The sequence below is a fragment of the Pagrus pagrus genome (genome assembly GCF_965226575.1).
Source record: "Pagrus pagrus genome assembly, chromosome: 3".
In the NCBI taxonomy this organism is placed as follows: Eukaryota; Metazoa; Chordata; class Actinopteri; order Spariformes; family Sparidae; genus Pagrus; species Pagrus pagrus.
The window spans coordinates 14517574-14535030 of record NC_140187.1 but is presented as its reverse complement, the minus strand read 5'-3'; the positions used below and the strand labels follow the sequence as shown (position 1 = coordinate 14535030).

General features: G+C 39.5%; 2 protein-coding genes across 3 annotated transcripts; both read right to left on the bottom strand.

Annotated features, from left to right (window-relative positions):
- Window positions 1-436: 436 nt before the first annotated feature.
- Window positions 437-7493, bottom strand: tnfrsf1b (tumor necrosis factor receptor superfamily, member 1B). 2 transcript variants are annotated; one of them, XM_084349632.1, is made up of 9 exons: window positions 7378-7493; window positions 5577-5682; window positions 3138-3263; window positions 2892-3050; window positions 2076-2169; window positions 1715-1998; window positions 1527-1610; window positions 1294-1352; window positions 437-1209 (listed from the first exon to the last, which is right to left on the bottom strand). In XM_084349632.1, the coding sequence occupies exons 3-9, from the start codon at window positions 3259-3261 to the stop codon at window positions 655-657; spliced, it is 1359 nt and encodes a 452-aa protein (XP_084205758.1). In that variant the 5' UTR covers window positions 3262-3263; window positions 5577-5682; window positions 7378-7493; the 3' UTR covers window positions 437-654. The 2 variants fall into 2 exon arrangements, with proteins under 2 accessions (XP_084205758.1, XP_084205757.1); XM_084349631.1 differs by lacking the exon at window positions 7378-7493 and adding an exon at window positions 7165-7364.
- A 2760-nt stretch (window positions 7494-10253) lies between these two features.
- Window positions 10254-16332, bottom strand: miip (migration and invasion inhibitory protein). The gene is made up of 9 exons (XM_084347830.1): window positions 15987-16332; window positions 14969-15171; window positions 14255-14360; window positions 14056-14167; window positions 13872-13951; window positions 13652-13778; window positions 11703-11799; window positions 11439-11558; window positions 10254-11204 (listed from the first exon to the last, which is right to left on the bottom strand). Exons 1-9 carry the CDS (start codon window positions 16219-16221, stop codon window positions 11088-11090), a joined length of 1197 nt encoding a protein of 398 aa, XP_084203956.1. The 5' UTR covers window positions 16222-16332; the 3' UTR covers window positions 10254-11087.
- Window positions 16333-17457: the final 1125 nt, after the last annotated feature.

Here is a 17457-nt window from a genome sequence, read left to right as displayed (position 1 = left end):
AAGTATGATATTAACTGCACTTAAGTATCGAAAGTAATTTTCTAGCAATAAATGTAATTAATCAAAAGTAAAAGTAAATCATACATTTATTTACATTTATGTATAGAATGTATACTAGGGGTCAACTCATTATCGACTGTCGTCATAACATCCAGTATTTAGCATTTCTCTGTATTTAAAAATGTTCTTCTTTGGCTCTGATGGTGATCTGCAAAGTAACTACTAACAAAAGTTATCAAATAAATGAAGTTGATAGTACAATATTTGCCTCAAAAATGTAGTGGAGTGGAAGTATACAGTTGCAGAGAAGTACCTCAAATTTCAAATTTGTACTTGGGTAAATGTACTTAGTTACATTCCACCACTGTGTATGGGATATTTCTTTATATGAGATAAGTTGGAGGTGGGGCTGTACTTTAATACTCTTGACATAAAGGAAAGACAATATTCACATCTTTATTTACAGCATACTATATATACATATAAACACACAAAGAGCCAGTTAATGACTTTCATATGGAAACAGAATAAAGGTTTAAGCCTGTTTTCTTTACCTACATGTGCATCTACTGGCCTGCCAGATTGTTTTCAATGTTATATCATGACACAAAGCAAAAACAAATGTATTTATCAGTCTTTCACGCAGGTGACTCTTCATAAACTGTAACTTGCAGTTTCCTGCACTGACGTCAGTGATTGTTTGCCGGCTTCTTGCTGTGGGATGCTAAAGGACTGCTCTTCCTCTCCAAAGGGGAGTTTAGAGTCTACTCCAAAGGGGAGTTTGGAGTCTACATGCATCAAGTCTGTGGGTGTGACGGGAGTTGTCCCGCCGGACCCGTTTCCTATGTGGATATTGATGTTGACATTGAATTGGGGACTGGTGGCCGGGGGGTTGGTGATCTGTGGGCTGGTGGGCTGAGAGGAGTACTGTGTGGGGATGCTGGTCTGGGGAATAACAGGATCTATGTTTGAAAGTAAAGGCATGGGCTCAGACAGAGCACAGTGTGGATCCTGAAGATCTGCGGTGGACTGCAAAGGGCCGATGGACTCAAAGCTGCTGCAGCCGTCTGTTCTGGTCGAAGCTTCAGTACTGCTACTGGACTGACTCTGGTCACTGTAGGCTTCCCCTTTCACCAGCAGACGATGCTGTTCTGGGGAGGTTTCTGTGAATGAAGTCAGCTGTGCTACCCCCAAATAACCTGGATTGACCTGCAGTAGAAAGACATGGAAAGGTTTATTCTCTGTACTCTGTATGGCCACAATTATATTCAAAGGGATTCAAGGATGACTCACTTTATCACCAATCTCACAATTTCCATTTGCATCCACTTTGGGTTGAAATTTCGCAGGGTCTGGGCAAAAAAGCAGAGCGTACCGTAAGTAAGGTTGTGATAGCAATCATTATGTTTCAACATCATCTCATTCTAGATTTCAAGTTGAAAATAAATACAGTATCATATGCATACCATCAGAGCTTTCCTACAAAACAAGAACATGATTAATGCAATTTTTTTCAGCATAGTTACCTTTCTTCCAGTGTTTTTTCCAACAGAACAGCAGAATGATGGCAATGCAAAGAAGCATCACTCCAACGATCGAAAGGATTGCAGCTAATAGAGAGAAAAACAACACAGAGGCCAAAAGAGAGAAATGTTGAGACACTGATCAGCTTTCTCATTATGACTGCTTCGAAACACCAAATCAGTTACCGTACCAAGTGTGTTGTCAGATGCTGTGCTTGGTGGTGGGCTTTTTGTTGATTGGTTGAACCCTGCCTCTGAAACAGAGGTGCTGATAGACGGTGTGGAGTTTGTCGGCCCACGTAGAGTCTCTGAGTCTGAGACTGCACTCATCACTGTACTTGCAGCTGTAGACACATTCTCAATATGAGGGTCTTTTGCTGGGCTTTGGGGCTGTACGTTGGATCTTATGTCCTGAAGTTTACACATGTTGTCTGAGGAAGCATCACCTTTTCTGACAACAACCCTCCCATGACAACTAGAAAGGAACAGAGAGAGGTTAAAAATCTGAGCATCCAAAACAGATGTATACAGATGTGGCTGTCCTTCACTCACTCTGTATGAGGCCGACAGCGATCCGTGTAGGAGTCCGTATCAGAGAACTTCCCATTGGAGCACGGTTCACAAATCACATTTCTGTTAGCCGTCCCTGAGAACAACACGCAAACATGCTGCCATTAACTAAAATTTCACTGTCAGACATGGAAACATGACAGCAATCAATTGAGCATGAAGTTATCATGAATTCAGGATGCATCGTATTGACAAAGCAACAAGTATTTTTAAAAAGAAATCAATTTTTGTCACCATTTTTTCCCGCTAGAGCCTCTCACAGAGGACTGTCTATTTAGTAAAAATGATCGTGGCAACAACAGAGAAACACGTTATCAAAAGTGATATTTTACTGTTGGTGGGATTTACACCAAACTTACAGTATATGTAACTCATCTCTAGATGAGTAAAAGTTCTTACATTGGTGATGTTACTACGTCATACATTCGCCTTGTATCTGTCCCAACCAGAAACTCATTTACGTTACCTAATGTTACCCCCATGTGAGGTGAACATATATTAATTCTAACCAGAGAGAGACAGTCAGAGTAAGCATTTACATGGTTATAGGCAATAACAGTTTCCTACTGAACGGAAATCAAAGGGAATGACCTTTGCAACATTTATACTTGAGTCCATTCTCATCAAACTGTCGTTCTGTTCTTGACACAGGAGATTTACAATAATTTTAAAGGACCATCACCAAAACAAGATGGCTCCTCTTACAAAGGGTTTTTCTGAAGTTTCAAAATGAAATATGTAACAATTGCATTTCTGGTAAATACTGAAACTGTGAGTATTACAAAATTGGTGCTGTACCTTGTGCAGATACTCCATAACCACGACCGCATTTCTTGTACTTGTTACATTCTTGGCAGTACTGCCCCTCAGATCCCATGATGCAGTACCTCCCAGGCTGGCACCCACACTTGGACCTTGAGGTACTGGAGCAGTTCTGAACATACCGCAGACCTTTATCTGGTTGTATGTAGAAAAAAATGTTTCGCTTATAAAAAATAAAGCAAAGCAAAAGATAAATAATAACTTCTTTGTGTAGCTACTGACTTGGTTTGCATTTGTTACAGGATAAGCAGTTTGGAGAGAAGTTCCATTTCTCCAAGTACTGTCCCGTCGGACAGAGTTCACACTCAGTCTCGTTAGTTTCGGAGCATTCTTGTTTCAGTCGCATTCCTGTTATAATCATGAATGAATCTGCATGTTAGTCACTTTAAATGCATTTATAACAGCACAAGTGCATTGTGATTTCAAAATGTCTACTAACAGATGAAAACTTAAATGTCCCATCTTGTGGAAAGTGAGTATCAGCACACTCAGTCCACAGAGAAATGTACAAACTCCATATTCAGAAACTGTCTTTTAATGAGATGTCAGAACTAAACAGTCACCACCCTCAGCCATGCCCCCAGCAAAGCCATGGCTGCATAAACACAGACAGACACTGTGACTGTGTACAACCACAGTGCCTGCTCAGGCCTATGACAGCTGACCAATCAGAGCAGACTGGGCCTTACAGGAGGTCTTAAAGGGACAGGTACTAAAATGAAGCGTTCAGGCAGAGGGTGAATAAAGATGCAGCAGCAATAGACAGTATGAGAAATATAATTTGTTTTTTGAACATTAAAGCACGTAAACATTTTTTCTAGTAGACATACCAAATAAAGATATGAACCTGAAAATGAGCATAATATGGGACCTTTAAAGATCAGAAGAGAAAGTTGATGTTATCTGTCATAATGTTATACCATGACAGTCCCATGCGGTTATCTTGGTTTGACTTGGTTTTTCTGGTTAAACTGTATTACCACATCTTGACACTTAGAACAGCGTTCTAGCAGGGGGGAGCAAAGTTCCTGCTCCTCATGAGCTGCAACTTTCAAGTGCTTCTCAAAGCTGAAACACTTTGCCCACTCTGCCCATTGACTGTATTAAACATGAGCGGAGCCTCCTGGTCTGGAAATTGAAGGCATCATAGAAGTTCTTTACGCCTACATTATTTCTAATGGCCAGCAGGGGGCAACCCCACTGGTTTCAAAAATAAATCTGATTGCGTGTAAGCTGATGAGAAAATGAGTCTACTTCTCACTTGATTTGTTACCTCAGTAGACATTTTCCTAATGAGTTTAGTTTAGTCACTAGTTTCAAGTCTTCTTCAACGCAGCATGATGTTCATTTGTTTAATATGGTCCCATTTAGAATAAAATGGACAATAACGCAGGGAATGCTTGAGGGAATGGCTAACATGCGATTGACAAGTTGCTACCATGGAAATTTGGAAAAGTCTATCTAGAAGCATAGCAACGCAAATCCTCATTTAGTTTAAGCCAATCTGGATCAAAAAATTATTTGTCTCTCTCTATTCTCTATACATATTTTGTCTGAAATTAGGTCCCATGGTGGTCTACCGGAGGCAGGCACGTGCACACATGGGGCCCAAGGGGTGCTTGAGCCCCTGCCCTTTTTGCCTCGTATTAAAAAGTGCCCTTTTTGTGTGTTTTTTTAATGAGTAAATAAATTCCTGTTGTGCATAGGGATGTAAAAAAAAACAGCGGTATAAAAACGCCACGTTTATCTACCGTACGCATTTCCTTGTAATACAGTGTTGTATGTGTGTTGAGCCTAAAGCCGCTTCTGTCCGCTGCGGCTCTGCTCTGTCTCTCACAGAGGGGCTGTGCAGGCTGTTTATCTTGCCACAAATCTTAAACTTCTTCCAGATATTGAGTTTATTGCGACTTTGCTGTTGTAAACATTGCTGTTCCTACTAACATTCACAGTAGCAGTCACAGTAGTAATTTCTTGGTTTTGTCACATTTTTAGATGTGTAGCCTAGTTTGCACTTGCCCTCCCATGATTTTCTTTTTGTTATGCAAGCTGTGTTAATGTGCAACCTTGGAAAAATTATTATATTAGTCTTAGCCTAGCAGTTCGGAAGTCATGACTCGGTTTTCGGGAAGTTGGAAAATTGGTCTAGCTAATATAGGTCTCAGGCTACGTTAGCTATGTGTGTGTACTGGCTAATAAAATAATAATAATAATAATGCAATAAATGATTAATAATATAGCAATTTCAGAGGTTATATAAGCTGTAGGTTATCTGAGTTTGAAATTTTACCATCTGTAATTAAACTGGCCCTCTATAATCATGTGCACGTCCCTGTCTACTTTGGTACTGCTGTACTGCAAATTCTCATCATTTAACTGCTCATACACAAATACTGTATAATATGAGCTAATGTGAGCTGATACACTGGTGCAGCCGGTTTCTCAGTCTGGCTCTAGTTTGAACAAATCATTTTCTCTCAGGATGGAAAAAAAACATACTGATAAACGTCTTCAGTTACAGTAGGCTCTGTTAATCTTCTTTCACACCTCCACACCCAAGCTTTTAGCAGCACGTTTCACGATCTGTGTCTTTCATCTTTTATTCTAGTCTTTCTGTACAGTATGTGCGTGAGCATGAGTCTATGTGTTATTTAAGGAACTTACCAGGGGGGCATTTCTTGCAGCACAGGTTAGAACCGTCTAATACATACTCTGTTGTTTGGTTGCGACACTTTCCATTTGAGTCTGCCTGATAGGGCTGAGAGCAGACCTGTGGGAAAGAGAGGTGAAACTTAAGAGCAACTCATCTTTGGCTGCTCAGATGAGGATAGTGAAGTACATGAAAGTATTTTCTCGTAACTCTCCGATACACATGCTAACTAACTAACTCGAATTTCAGGGTAAATTTAGTAATTTTGAAATTACTGATGTGGGAGATATTTGAAGCCCACTTTTGTATCAGCCAGACGTTTTTCCTTGAAATGCACCTGCTCTGAGGTAACAAACAATCCTAGTCAACCAGTGATCATAAAGAAAGTCATTTTAAAGTCAACAGTTTAGTCAGAGAAGTTGACCAATGACTGCAAGTTGTTCACGTGTTAAACAGAAGCTTAAAGTAGCACCAGACCACCCACACCTGCACCCACTTTTTCCCTTCTGGTAAAGCTGTTGGCCTCAGCTGCAGACAAACGGGCCGCCTTTGCTCTAAATGTATACAAGGTGCATTTCACCTCCACAGTATCCCTCATTCAAAGTCCTCAGGTGTAGGTCACTGCACAGAGGCACCAATGCAGTATCTCATGTACAAACTCGCTGACAGACATACAGTATAAATGTCACACATACAGCTACTAAAACCACAGTGTTGGTGTGCTGAAGAGTCATGACACAGTTGCTGACACACCTGTCCTGTGCACACGAGTTGGAAGTCTTTTACCACAATGCCCTCCAATGACAAGCAAAAGTAAGAATATGCTGACGGCTGCAATGTACTTCTCGTATTACAGGAAACAGAGGCGGCAACCTAGAAGCCCTCGTTTCAGAAGCATACACTTCTTTTGTGGTGTGACCAACACAAGATGTGATGATAAAGACTAACCTGTGAAGCTTTGTGTTAATTTTCACGGCCAGTTTATCAAAGAGAACATTCTGTTTTTTCCTCCTTCCCCCTGGCTGCCTGCCTAGACTAACTCAACCTCCTTGACAGGAATGCACAGTGATAAAGGAAGGCAGTAGTTAGGGCTGCATCATTTCATGACCGGGGTTCTTAACAATGGGACATTCAGTCTGAAAGTGCATCAGATGCCAAGCAACCGAAACCAAATATTCATACAGGTTCCCCACATTACTATTTGTTAAACTTTACAGTAAGACTCTCTACTGTAATGTGACAGTGTCACACTCAGGAACAGTCATTAGGCATTGATTCAAAAAAGAGTTTAAAAAGAAAAATGAGAAATGAGTAGACATGTGAAAAACTTAGACCGACTAGAAACATGTTTAAAAGATTAAATAGATTTACATTCAGAGTTAAGACACAAAAATAAGTTTTTAGCAAGTGTGAAAGTGTTAAACTTCACACTTCCTTGAATGAATCCTGAAAGAAAATTAAACTAACAATTCACTCTTTAAGAAGTATGTTGGTCATCGTATGAATCAGAACACTGGCTGATATCCAACTTGTCCAGAGACTCAGATAAACGCTGCAAACATGCACGACAGACTTCCAGACATAAACACACACAAAGCCTACCTTGGTAGTTTGGGTATTCAAGAGAACCAGCAGTACGAGTATGCCCTTCATTGCTTCCTTTAACCAAGTTAAAGAGTGTGGAGGATGCAGCTACCAGCGTGTGAACTGTACTGATCATTTTACAGAGGCGGGCCAGCAGTCGAGCAAACAGGATCTATTTCCTTGAACTGATCTGAGTGTTGAAGGAAGGAAACAGTGCAGGCAGGCACTAACCTACATCTGCTGATCTTAGGTGAAAATCTGCTATGAGGTGAGACAGAGTTTTGATGTGGTTAAAAACTGATCCTGTACTTCCACACATTGATATCTATAGTGCACATAGAGCATGAAAATACAGTGAATTCATCGTTTTAGCCTACACCTGATAAGAGGACAGATACAGCGCTTGTGAAAAGTTTTCACACCCATTTTGGCCTTTTTGTGTGTTGTTGTTTTCAAGATTGAATCCAAGTAGGATCTAATGACCTGTTTGCATGTAACTGCTCCCTTTAACAGGATACATCTAAATCACCAGTGAGTCATAATCATTGCAAAACCTGCACTTTACAGAAATCCTTAAAATCCAAAGCCAAAAATCTGCCCCCACAACTGGAATTAAATAAAAGCCCCTTCATGGCAAGTTTATAAATCATGACATTAAGTTAATAAATTGACTTGTGTTGTAAGAAGGCTGAAGGAGAAAAATCAACAAAAAGTGAACATTCGTTAATTTTCTCAAGGCTGTGCCCTGTGTGATTCAATTGTATGTGTTGGTTCAAATGTGCTACACTAACTTCTTGTCCATAACAAAACAGGAAGTGGACTGACTTAGATGCAGTGCAGTCACAAAGCCCAGCATGAGGTGCCACATCGACTGTAATAACAATTGTTTTAGTTTTCACAGCATGTGAAACAGGATGTCGATGGAATTTAGAAAGTGGGTTTCTGAAGAATTTAATCATGCAGCTTGCTTTCTGTGCTGTGGCAGGATACTGTAGCTGATATGTAGATAACAAACGTGGTGTCACACATTCGTGAAGCAGAGGACCTGAGTTTATCTGAAAAGAAGGCACTGAAAACCAACATCATCTCCCAACTCCATCTGCCTCAGGCCAAACATACTTTGGCCTGAGGCATGGGAATAACTGAAACAAAGGTGAAAAGGTTCATTGTTGGTGAATAAAACAACACTCCTGGTCAGTCTTCATTGTCTTAAAATGAATTACAGTACTGGTACCTGGTAGGCAATACAACTGTTTTCCACCAACAAGGAACCAGTTCTGTTTCTGTTCGCACACCTTATTTTTAACTGTTATTTTATTTATCTTATTCCATTGCACCTAAGAGGAAAGTACATAGTAGACCAGTAAAAAGAAACAGAATACAAACAGTACATAATGATTGGGAATTAAGAAAACAATAACTTCAGAAAGAAATGTGCAAGACGAGCCAATTAATACCTCATAAGGGCCTCGTGAAGCCCTCCGAAGGTGATCCGTTCTGAGCTTTTTGACTGAAAGTTGGTTCCCACCTGTAATCAAACATAGTAGATTTTTTACATGACTTGAAGTGTGAACTGAAGTGGGCGTGTCGTATTCAACAGGTCGTTGTGCATTGTGCACCTCCTTCCGTCAATGATGCGTCCTTGATTACTATCGTTCCGCTCGAAACTGGTGGAAACGTGAGGGCTGGTTCTCTAGATGGCAGCAACAATCAAGAATCCAAGCAAATTTTGGTAGCAAAGTGGCATCTGTGTCAGTTTTCCACTCTTTTCTACTGGTCCTGGTATACCCATGAGAACAAGGTCATAAAGAGAAAACACCAAAATCCAGTCAGAACCAATTTCAGACAAACAATTGTAAAGAACTTGGAGGTGTTCTCGTCTTAGAAAACTCAGAAATTTCATTTTCAAACACAACTGTACTCTACTGACTTCTGTAGTTAAAACATGTCTTGTCTTGTTTAAGTCACAGTACTGTACGTGTGCTGATGTCGTGCCTAGATTAATGTCCTAATGTTTCCTGTATGAGATGTTGACATTTCACAATAAAGTTCCCCCTCCCACATCCTCATTATTTCTCTGGTGTTCAAGTACAACAGAAGCAGCCTTGTGCCTATATTGTGGTCTTGTTGTATTTTCTCTGTATTAAACTTCTTTTATCGTGTAATTATGAAGTGATTTTTAGGATCATACCTTAAAAACGTGACTATAGTAGAAGTGAAACATGTTATAAAGGATCAAAGTCGCGTTTTTTCGTCAGATTTGGCCTACTTTCATGTTTTGGTGAACTGATCTTTGATACTGTACCTGCCTGCTGACTCATTTCCGAACAGTACAGCATAACAGTTGCTAGTGTAAATGACTGACTTGAGACAGGAACATACTTTGTATTTTTTAAGGGACTTCCTTTAATTCGTATTGTGTTGCAATGCAGTGCAGGTTTTTCTACGTCTGCGTTTTCCCCACTATGAGAACATTGTACACCTGAAACAAGGGCAGCCATTATATTTGCAGTGATGTGTCATTGGTCTCAGTCAAGTTTCAAATCCTGTTTTTCTCCATACTGTGTGAAGTGGAAACCAATGGCTGCCCAGAGGTAGAAAACAACGTTAATGCAGTATTTGTGATTAGACAGAAGTCTTTATCTGAAGACTCTATTTACCAGTGAAGTAAGTTACCTGTTCTATCTCTTTTTGACTTTCTGAAAAAACATCATCGTCTGAAGCATGTTGAGTCTTGGATTAATTTACTGACAAAAATCTCACAATAGCAATGATAACCATCCAACGAAAATGAACAGAGGGTGAAAACAGACGCTTCATTTGAAGATCTGAAGATATCACGATAGCATGAGCTTCACAAGCATCATTTCCCTCAACAACTGTCTGTGGTGACGACGAATCAAATGTAGTATCTCAAAGCCTCATCTTACACAAAGCGTCGTCTCAGCATCCCAGTTCTGAGATAAAGATCGAGTCTGCCGCCAGATAACTGGCTCTGCTTTGAACAAGCCGCTACAAAAACATCAAAGTATTCCAGCTTCAAAACACAACTGAAAGTTTAAAAATCAGATATTTTCTTGTTGAAACTGAATCACAACACAACACAATGAAACCACATTTCCTTTACTTTGAGTTCATTTTCATTCATTTTTCTTGAAAACACCCTGATACATTTTGTCTAACTCAAACTGGAAAAACAACAGTGTCATTGGTGAGATAGTATTTAAAAGGTATTTAACATCAAGTACAAGTTTCCTGTGAATTGCAACCTCTATACGATACATGCCTTTTCTTTGTCAGTGTATTTTAGCCTCACGTTAAGGAAGTGTCAAAGGAAGTGAAAAAAACAGAAGCATTTGAACCTTGGAGCCAAGGCAAACAGCTAGAAAGGGACACACAAACTGCTGCCTGAGCAACAGACATGATTCAAAATGAGTTTCTCAATGTTGCGAAATTTGACAAAGCAAAGTTAAATTTAGCTAAAAGAGTCTATGTGCTAGCGGTCTTCCCTTTCCGCTGTGGTGTAATGTTATCTCTTGCTTCATGAGGCTGCTGACAATCACATGTGGAGGCAAAATCAGTTCAAACTTCAAATCACATTTTAAAGATGTGAAATATGCTGCTCTGTCTTGTAGACTATCCCCATTTTACATTCTTAAAAATAATGTCATGTTTCAAATTCATCTATTAAAGAAGAGGCACTTAGAAAAATGTTGATGCACTCTCAGCAGAGATAATTGTTTCCTCCTGAAAAATAAACTCTCAGTGTACTGTAGCATTCACATTTAGCAGAGATGTTACAGAAAGGCATACAGATTCAGTTGAAAACATGAACATAAAACAAAGGAAATCATTTTGAGTGGTGTCAGACCGCTAACAGGAACCGCTTTAATCACTTAAGAATGGAATTTACGATTTGTCAGCGCAAATGATAAGAAGTGCTAGATAAGTAGTTTTCTTTTTGGAGAGAAGCGTTGGAGGTTGTGACGAGCCAAGCGAGACACATCTGAGATCTGGTCGGGGATCTGGTTACCGGACATGTTGGGTGCAGAGAGATCCTGAAAAATAATTGTTAACATTTCAGACATTAACACACATGCTGCAGACCTTTTCCCAGCAGACATTTTGAAACAGCATGGTAGGAAAAGCATGGGTGTAACCTGCATTCCACTTAGATAAGCCAGTTCCAAGGTATTACTATCAATTAATTTCCACCTGTTTTTTGTTTGAGCAGTCAAAATGTTTCCAAGTGTTTTAGGTTGAGATACTGAAGAAATCCTGCAATGTCTGACCTCCAGTTCCTTGTTCTGTGACTGGGCTGAGTTGTTCAGATTCAGACTGCTCCGCAGATCGAGGCTGCTGGGTGGCGGCAGCGTGTACTGACTTTTGTTGGACCAACCTGAGAGACAGTGCTGGAGAAGACCAAGACCATGAAGATGAAACTTAGAAAACTTAATGTTAATGTAAACGTACATATGTTAAGATAATATGTAAAATCACAGTGGAAATAAGCTTTGTAGTTATAAAATGCCTCTCAAATTCAAACGCTTACTCACCGATGGTAACCCCAAACTATCAGAAGGGTCAAAGCTGCATCGCCTATGAGCTTTGTACATGTAAGGTGGCAAGAGGGTGAAGCGAGGGATGCTGACCCTGGCAAATAAAACAAAAAGAAAATTCACAAGACAATATACATGATGCTACAGTTGTAATACATGATCATTTAAATATAACTGGGCAAAAACTAATTATGGAAAATAAGAGTTCTCTAAAGAAAACGTTTTTAGTGAAAGGTTTTCAATTGGATTTAAAGCCCTGATCAACCTCTTTCAGCAGGAATTCTCAAACACTTTTATGACAGGGACCAAAAAGACAGATTTTAGGACACAGACATACAGTTTTGTCTCATCAATCTCTCATATTATCTTTGATGTTGAGAAACGGCTGATAATTACGGAAGCGTATTGCATTCACTTGAGTAAATTTTTTTTTTGTTTGTTTTTCTGAGTAATTCTTATCCTGTTTTTCGGAGTAATTTATTTTCTGTTTTTCGTTGTCATTTTTTTTCTGTTTTTCGGAGTAATTTTTTTTCTGAATTATCGGGATACTTCGAACTCCCGCGAGAACCTCCAACCTGCCATATCTGTCCAACTGATTCTGGAGAAACATTGCTATGTCCACAGGAGATCTGAATGGGTTCTCCTGAACAACCGCAAAGTCCTCAGGTGCCCGCGTAAAGTTGACAAACTAATGGTAATACCATCTATATGACTTAAAGACAGGACTATCTCCCAGTGTCTTAAACCCAGATCAAAGTAAAACTTGATTAGACTAAACAAGTTGGTCATGTTTGTTTCCATTATCGAGCTTTCAATAAAGGAATGAATGTGTCTATTGTTTCAAATGCTCTCTAAACTCAGAAAAAAAATGATTCAGAAAAACAGAAAAAAAAATATTACTCCGAAAAACAAACCAAAAAAAGAAAAATTACTCAAGTGAATGCAATACGCTTCCGTAGATAATACATTAGTCAATGTCAAAAAGCGGAAATGAGATTATTGTTACCAAACCATTAAAGTTTTAAATAACTCTACATTCCAACAGAAATCATTGGTATAGGGTGTTTGGTCTGTAACCCATGTCTCTCCTCCCCCTGCTCATGCAGTAAAAGAAAAAAGAAATCGTCCCAGTTAATCCAGTCAGGACAGAGAACTCCATAAAGAGGCAGCTCTGTCTGCTTGTGAACAGGCAGAGAGCAGTGTGAAAAAAGCTTGAAGTAAAAAAAGAGGCAACTAGAGCTGCCTTGAGAAAAAGAAAGGACTCCTGGCAAGTACTGTGATGTGAGGGAGGGGACTGCTACTTGCAAAATGGACAGGAAGACAACAACGCTTAGAGCAGCTTTAAGACTATTAAAAACTTTTTCTCACATTCAGTGGAGATCTTGGTAATCCCTGACGATGCCTGAATCCACTGCCTTTGTACACAGCCCTTTCATTCATAGCATTTCATCAAGCAGGGACTAAAGACATACAAGCATGGATTTGGTCTTTGAGGTGGAGCGTGGTGGAGCTAAGGAGAGCTGAATGAAGCCTGGTTGCTGTCAGCTATAGTTTGACATTAAACTGTCCATGGATAGCAGCCACGCCCTCACTTATATACAACTTTAAGCTTTAATAAATAAGTTAATATATAATATATAAGTTAATATTATTTGTATACAAATTCATCCCCTGTTGTTATCATGCTTATTTCTGCTGTAAAGTCGGGCATTTAATATGGTGATCTATGGGCATTGACTCATTTTTGGAGCCAGCATCAAGTGGCCATTTGAGGTACTGCAGTTTTTGGCCCTTCCATGTTGATTTCATTTTTCATCCCTGGACGTTGCCACTTGGCAAGGACAAAGTATATTAAGTTAAAAATGTCTTTTGGCTGGGACCAATTACACGCTCTGTTGTTCATAAGTGGTTGTAAAAGGCAGTCAGAGTGCACACACTGTCATTACCTGATGAGAGCTGGTTCAGCAGCAGTGTGAGGGTGTGAGGATTTATGCTTTTTGCACACTGGGCAGCGCTCCTCAGAGTGAAGTGGGATGGGAAACAGTCTGCTGTTAATCCTGTAAGAGAAGGTACCTGGACAAAGGGTGAGCAAGTGAGCAAGCTGAAAAAATCTTCAGATATATTAGAAAAATGAGAGTATTATTCAATTAAAAAAAACCCTCTTACATTGATGAGTGTCCATGTTTGCCTCTGGGCCATCCTCGTCTGTTAGCAGCGGCAGGTCTGAAAGGTTCGCCTCAGAAAATCTATGCGGAGAGCCAGTGAATAGTAATTTAATGTTGCCTTCATAAATCACAGGAAAACTTGACACATAATCAGTCACAGGTGCAATCAAGTGTGAAGCACTCACTCTGCTTGTGGGCTGTGGACACAATCGTCTCTATTGAGCGATCGAAACATGCGCAAGTCATCGAAGAACTCGTCAGGGCGCTCTATCAAAGAATCCTCAGCATCCAGGACTCCTTAGAGGGAACAAACATCGCCTGTTAGGGCTCCATTAGATGATTATGTGTCAGAAACAGGTAGAGAGAGAGACCAACAAGGCATACCTGCTATCCAGTCATACCCGAGTAGAGGCTGCAAATGATGCCTGTCTGAGGCAGATATCTTCTCGCAGTCATCAGACTGAAATGTGACTTGACTCTGCACACCTCTCTACAAAAACAAAACAAACAGTGCAGAGCATTTATGGTCCACATGTTCTACTTGTAGCAAATCACCTGTGAAAAGACATTCTTCATCAAGTTCTTACAAAGCTACAGTGTTAGTCCTGTTGTTCTATTAGCTCCAAAAAGCTTTAAAATATCCCTTTTCTCTGAGCAGCTAAAGCAGCTTAAGTTAGATTTTACATGAACAAATCTTTGCACTTGTTTGACCAAAGTCTAACATTTACTGACTTGTCTTCTAAACTTCCTTACTGGTTGTATACACGCCAAAACCTGCTCTGACAGATAGCTACTGCAGGGTGTGTGAGTGATCGCAACAGTGAGGAATGTCAAGGGCAAAAATAGCAAAACAAACTTTTAGATAAACGTTTAAATGTCTTGCTTCAAAGTTACCAAATCATGTTAAGTCAGTCGTTCAGCTGATGAACATTTTCTGTGACAAGGGATACCTTCTCTGTTTGGTATGAATTATTCCTTTTAGCCAACCAGTCTAGACAATGCTGTTTATTTTGTGAGATACCTGATATTTAGGGAACAAGATCGGTTTATAAATGTAAACACAAACTTGCATAGACAGTCCTGTTCTTTTTTTCTTGCCTGTTCTTTGCTGCGATTCATGAGACAGGACTTCATGCGGGCTGGTCGCGTATCCTGCAGGCCGTTGTGGTCTCGAAGATGTCTGTCGCTGTCTTTGAAAAGGTCCGATAGCGATGTATGTTCAACAGACCCGTCTACATTTTCAGAGGTCAAAGATGGTGTTGTAATAGTGTGCTGGATGCCTGTTTGTTCCTCACATGCATCTGATGAACACAGAGATGAGTAGATTTCTACATTAATGACTGCATTCTTCACATACACTGAAGAGGCCATGCAATGTAAAGAGACAGGCAACAGAAAACACAAACAACAAACAAAAACATACACACAAAACCACACACATCAGTAATTATGTTTATTTTAACAAAAGAAAAAACCTTACACTTGCACTAACTCACCCTTTCTGGAGTTTTTAATTTCATCAATCACCTCAATATGTAACCAAATGTCCACACGTGGACATCTGAGTATTATCCTTTAAAACTAAGCATAACACCATCTGCTGAGCTCCGGCTGATAATAATCACTTTCATATTATTTAGAGTGCACATCACCAAGAGAGTTTCTGCACACTTTACAAGGCAATTAAAACAGCAAAACACAATATAAGAAAATAAACATTACATCCAGAAATACACCCACGTTCAAAAGTACTCACACACAAGTACACAGGTAACAGTTTGTTAGACGACATAGTTGAGGTGAGTAATTTAAAAACAAGGATCATACAGTGTTAACTAGACAGTTACCATTCATTATACCTAGCCACTTTCTGTAGTCGAAAAAATACACGTTAAGGAGTTAAACTTGGGTATGAAACTTAGCAAAACGGACACAATATTAGCTTTTGACTACTGGCGTCAGTGCCACGATTTAAATACAAGACAAATGAGACATCTTGAACGACAAGCACGACCAGGAACTTCGGTATTAGCTAGCTAACTTACGTGTTAGCAAACTTTATATCTGCGGACTGCTGTGGTGTCTTTGGCCTTATGTAAACAAACAGATTCATTACCCGCAAACCTCACGGTAGGTCTGGCTAGGGCTGCCCTAGCAAAACCGCTTTCTCCATCGGTCACAGTCAGAATCTCTGCAGGGTCTCTCCTCTCCTCAGCCTCGTCCTCTCTCTCCCTCTTGCGGCTGTGACTGAAGCAGCTCGGGCGCCCCAGTTTCTCTCTCTGCTGCTTCAAACGGTTCAATAAATCTTTGTTGCGCTCTCGTAAAACGTCCAGTCGCTCCGTTGACCACATTTTATAAATTCATACAACGTTATAATCACGTTTATCTGCGTGAGAGCGGATCAAACAGCGGAAGTTTCACACTCTTTTGTGATTTGAACCAGCTTCCTCCGGCTCCATAACAACGCGTTGACAACAATGATGTGATTGGCTGGGAATCGTCTACCCATCATGCCTTGCGACAGTCCGAGGTATTTTCTTAAAGTGACAGACACACATGTGATTTTAGCGACAGCACATGATGTTGAACGAGAGAGGGCACTGTTTACTTAATTTGTGACACTAGACATTTTTTTAACACTTTTATTATTAATGTACAAATGTACAAAACAAGTATCGCATCATTTATAATTTAAGAGTATTGCAAAATGCTAAATTGCCAAAGGGAACAACAGTATAAACATCTTTTGATACAAGCTTGACAATTGAATAACAGTGTTTTAGCTCTAAACAGAAATGTAACACACAAAAGACATACGTAGAAAAAATCACAGTATGACACAATGTTTGTGTTTTTATTTCTTTACTAGTTTAATGATTTTAAGTACAATTTAAATTCATTCAAGAAAAACTGGTAGATAAGACGCTGGATACAGTTGGATATGGTCAGTAATCATGTAGATTAGAGGTTATGGGACTGAGAGCCACAGACAGAAATGTGGACTAAGCTGATGTTTGCTTTTGATCTTTTAATAGCATGGTTGTAATGCTATTGAAAATAACAAAAATATAGGACATTGTCAGTCAGCCTTATCCTCTAATGCTATAAGTAAAGTCCTATATTCAAACAGAAAAGTCAGATACACATAGTAAAACATATTAAAATGTCCCTATGTGTATTTTACTTTTTTTTAATGTTATCAGCTGTTTTTAGAAAACAAAAGCATCATTTCATATTACCGATGTGTTAATGTGTAACCAGCTCGATAATATTACAGCTGGTCGGGGTGGAGTCCATTAGATTTATTCATATACTGTTGTGTAGTTCATATTATATGAAATAACTGGTAAAATCTGAATTAGCGGTAAACTACATCTGTAGAGCTGTTGTATTGATTTGCTTTATGTTTTACAGGTGTACCTAATAAAGTGGTGTTTTTGGTCTTTCCTGGAATAACAGTGATTTATTGGCCACTAGGGGGCAGCTCAGTGACCTGCAACACAGATTGATCCACTGTAGTTTAGTAGTTTCTTAAGCTAAATGAGAGAACATGTTAGTAAATAGTTGGCTATTTACACTTCTGGAAG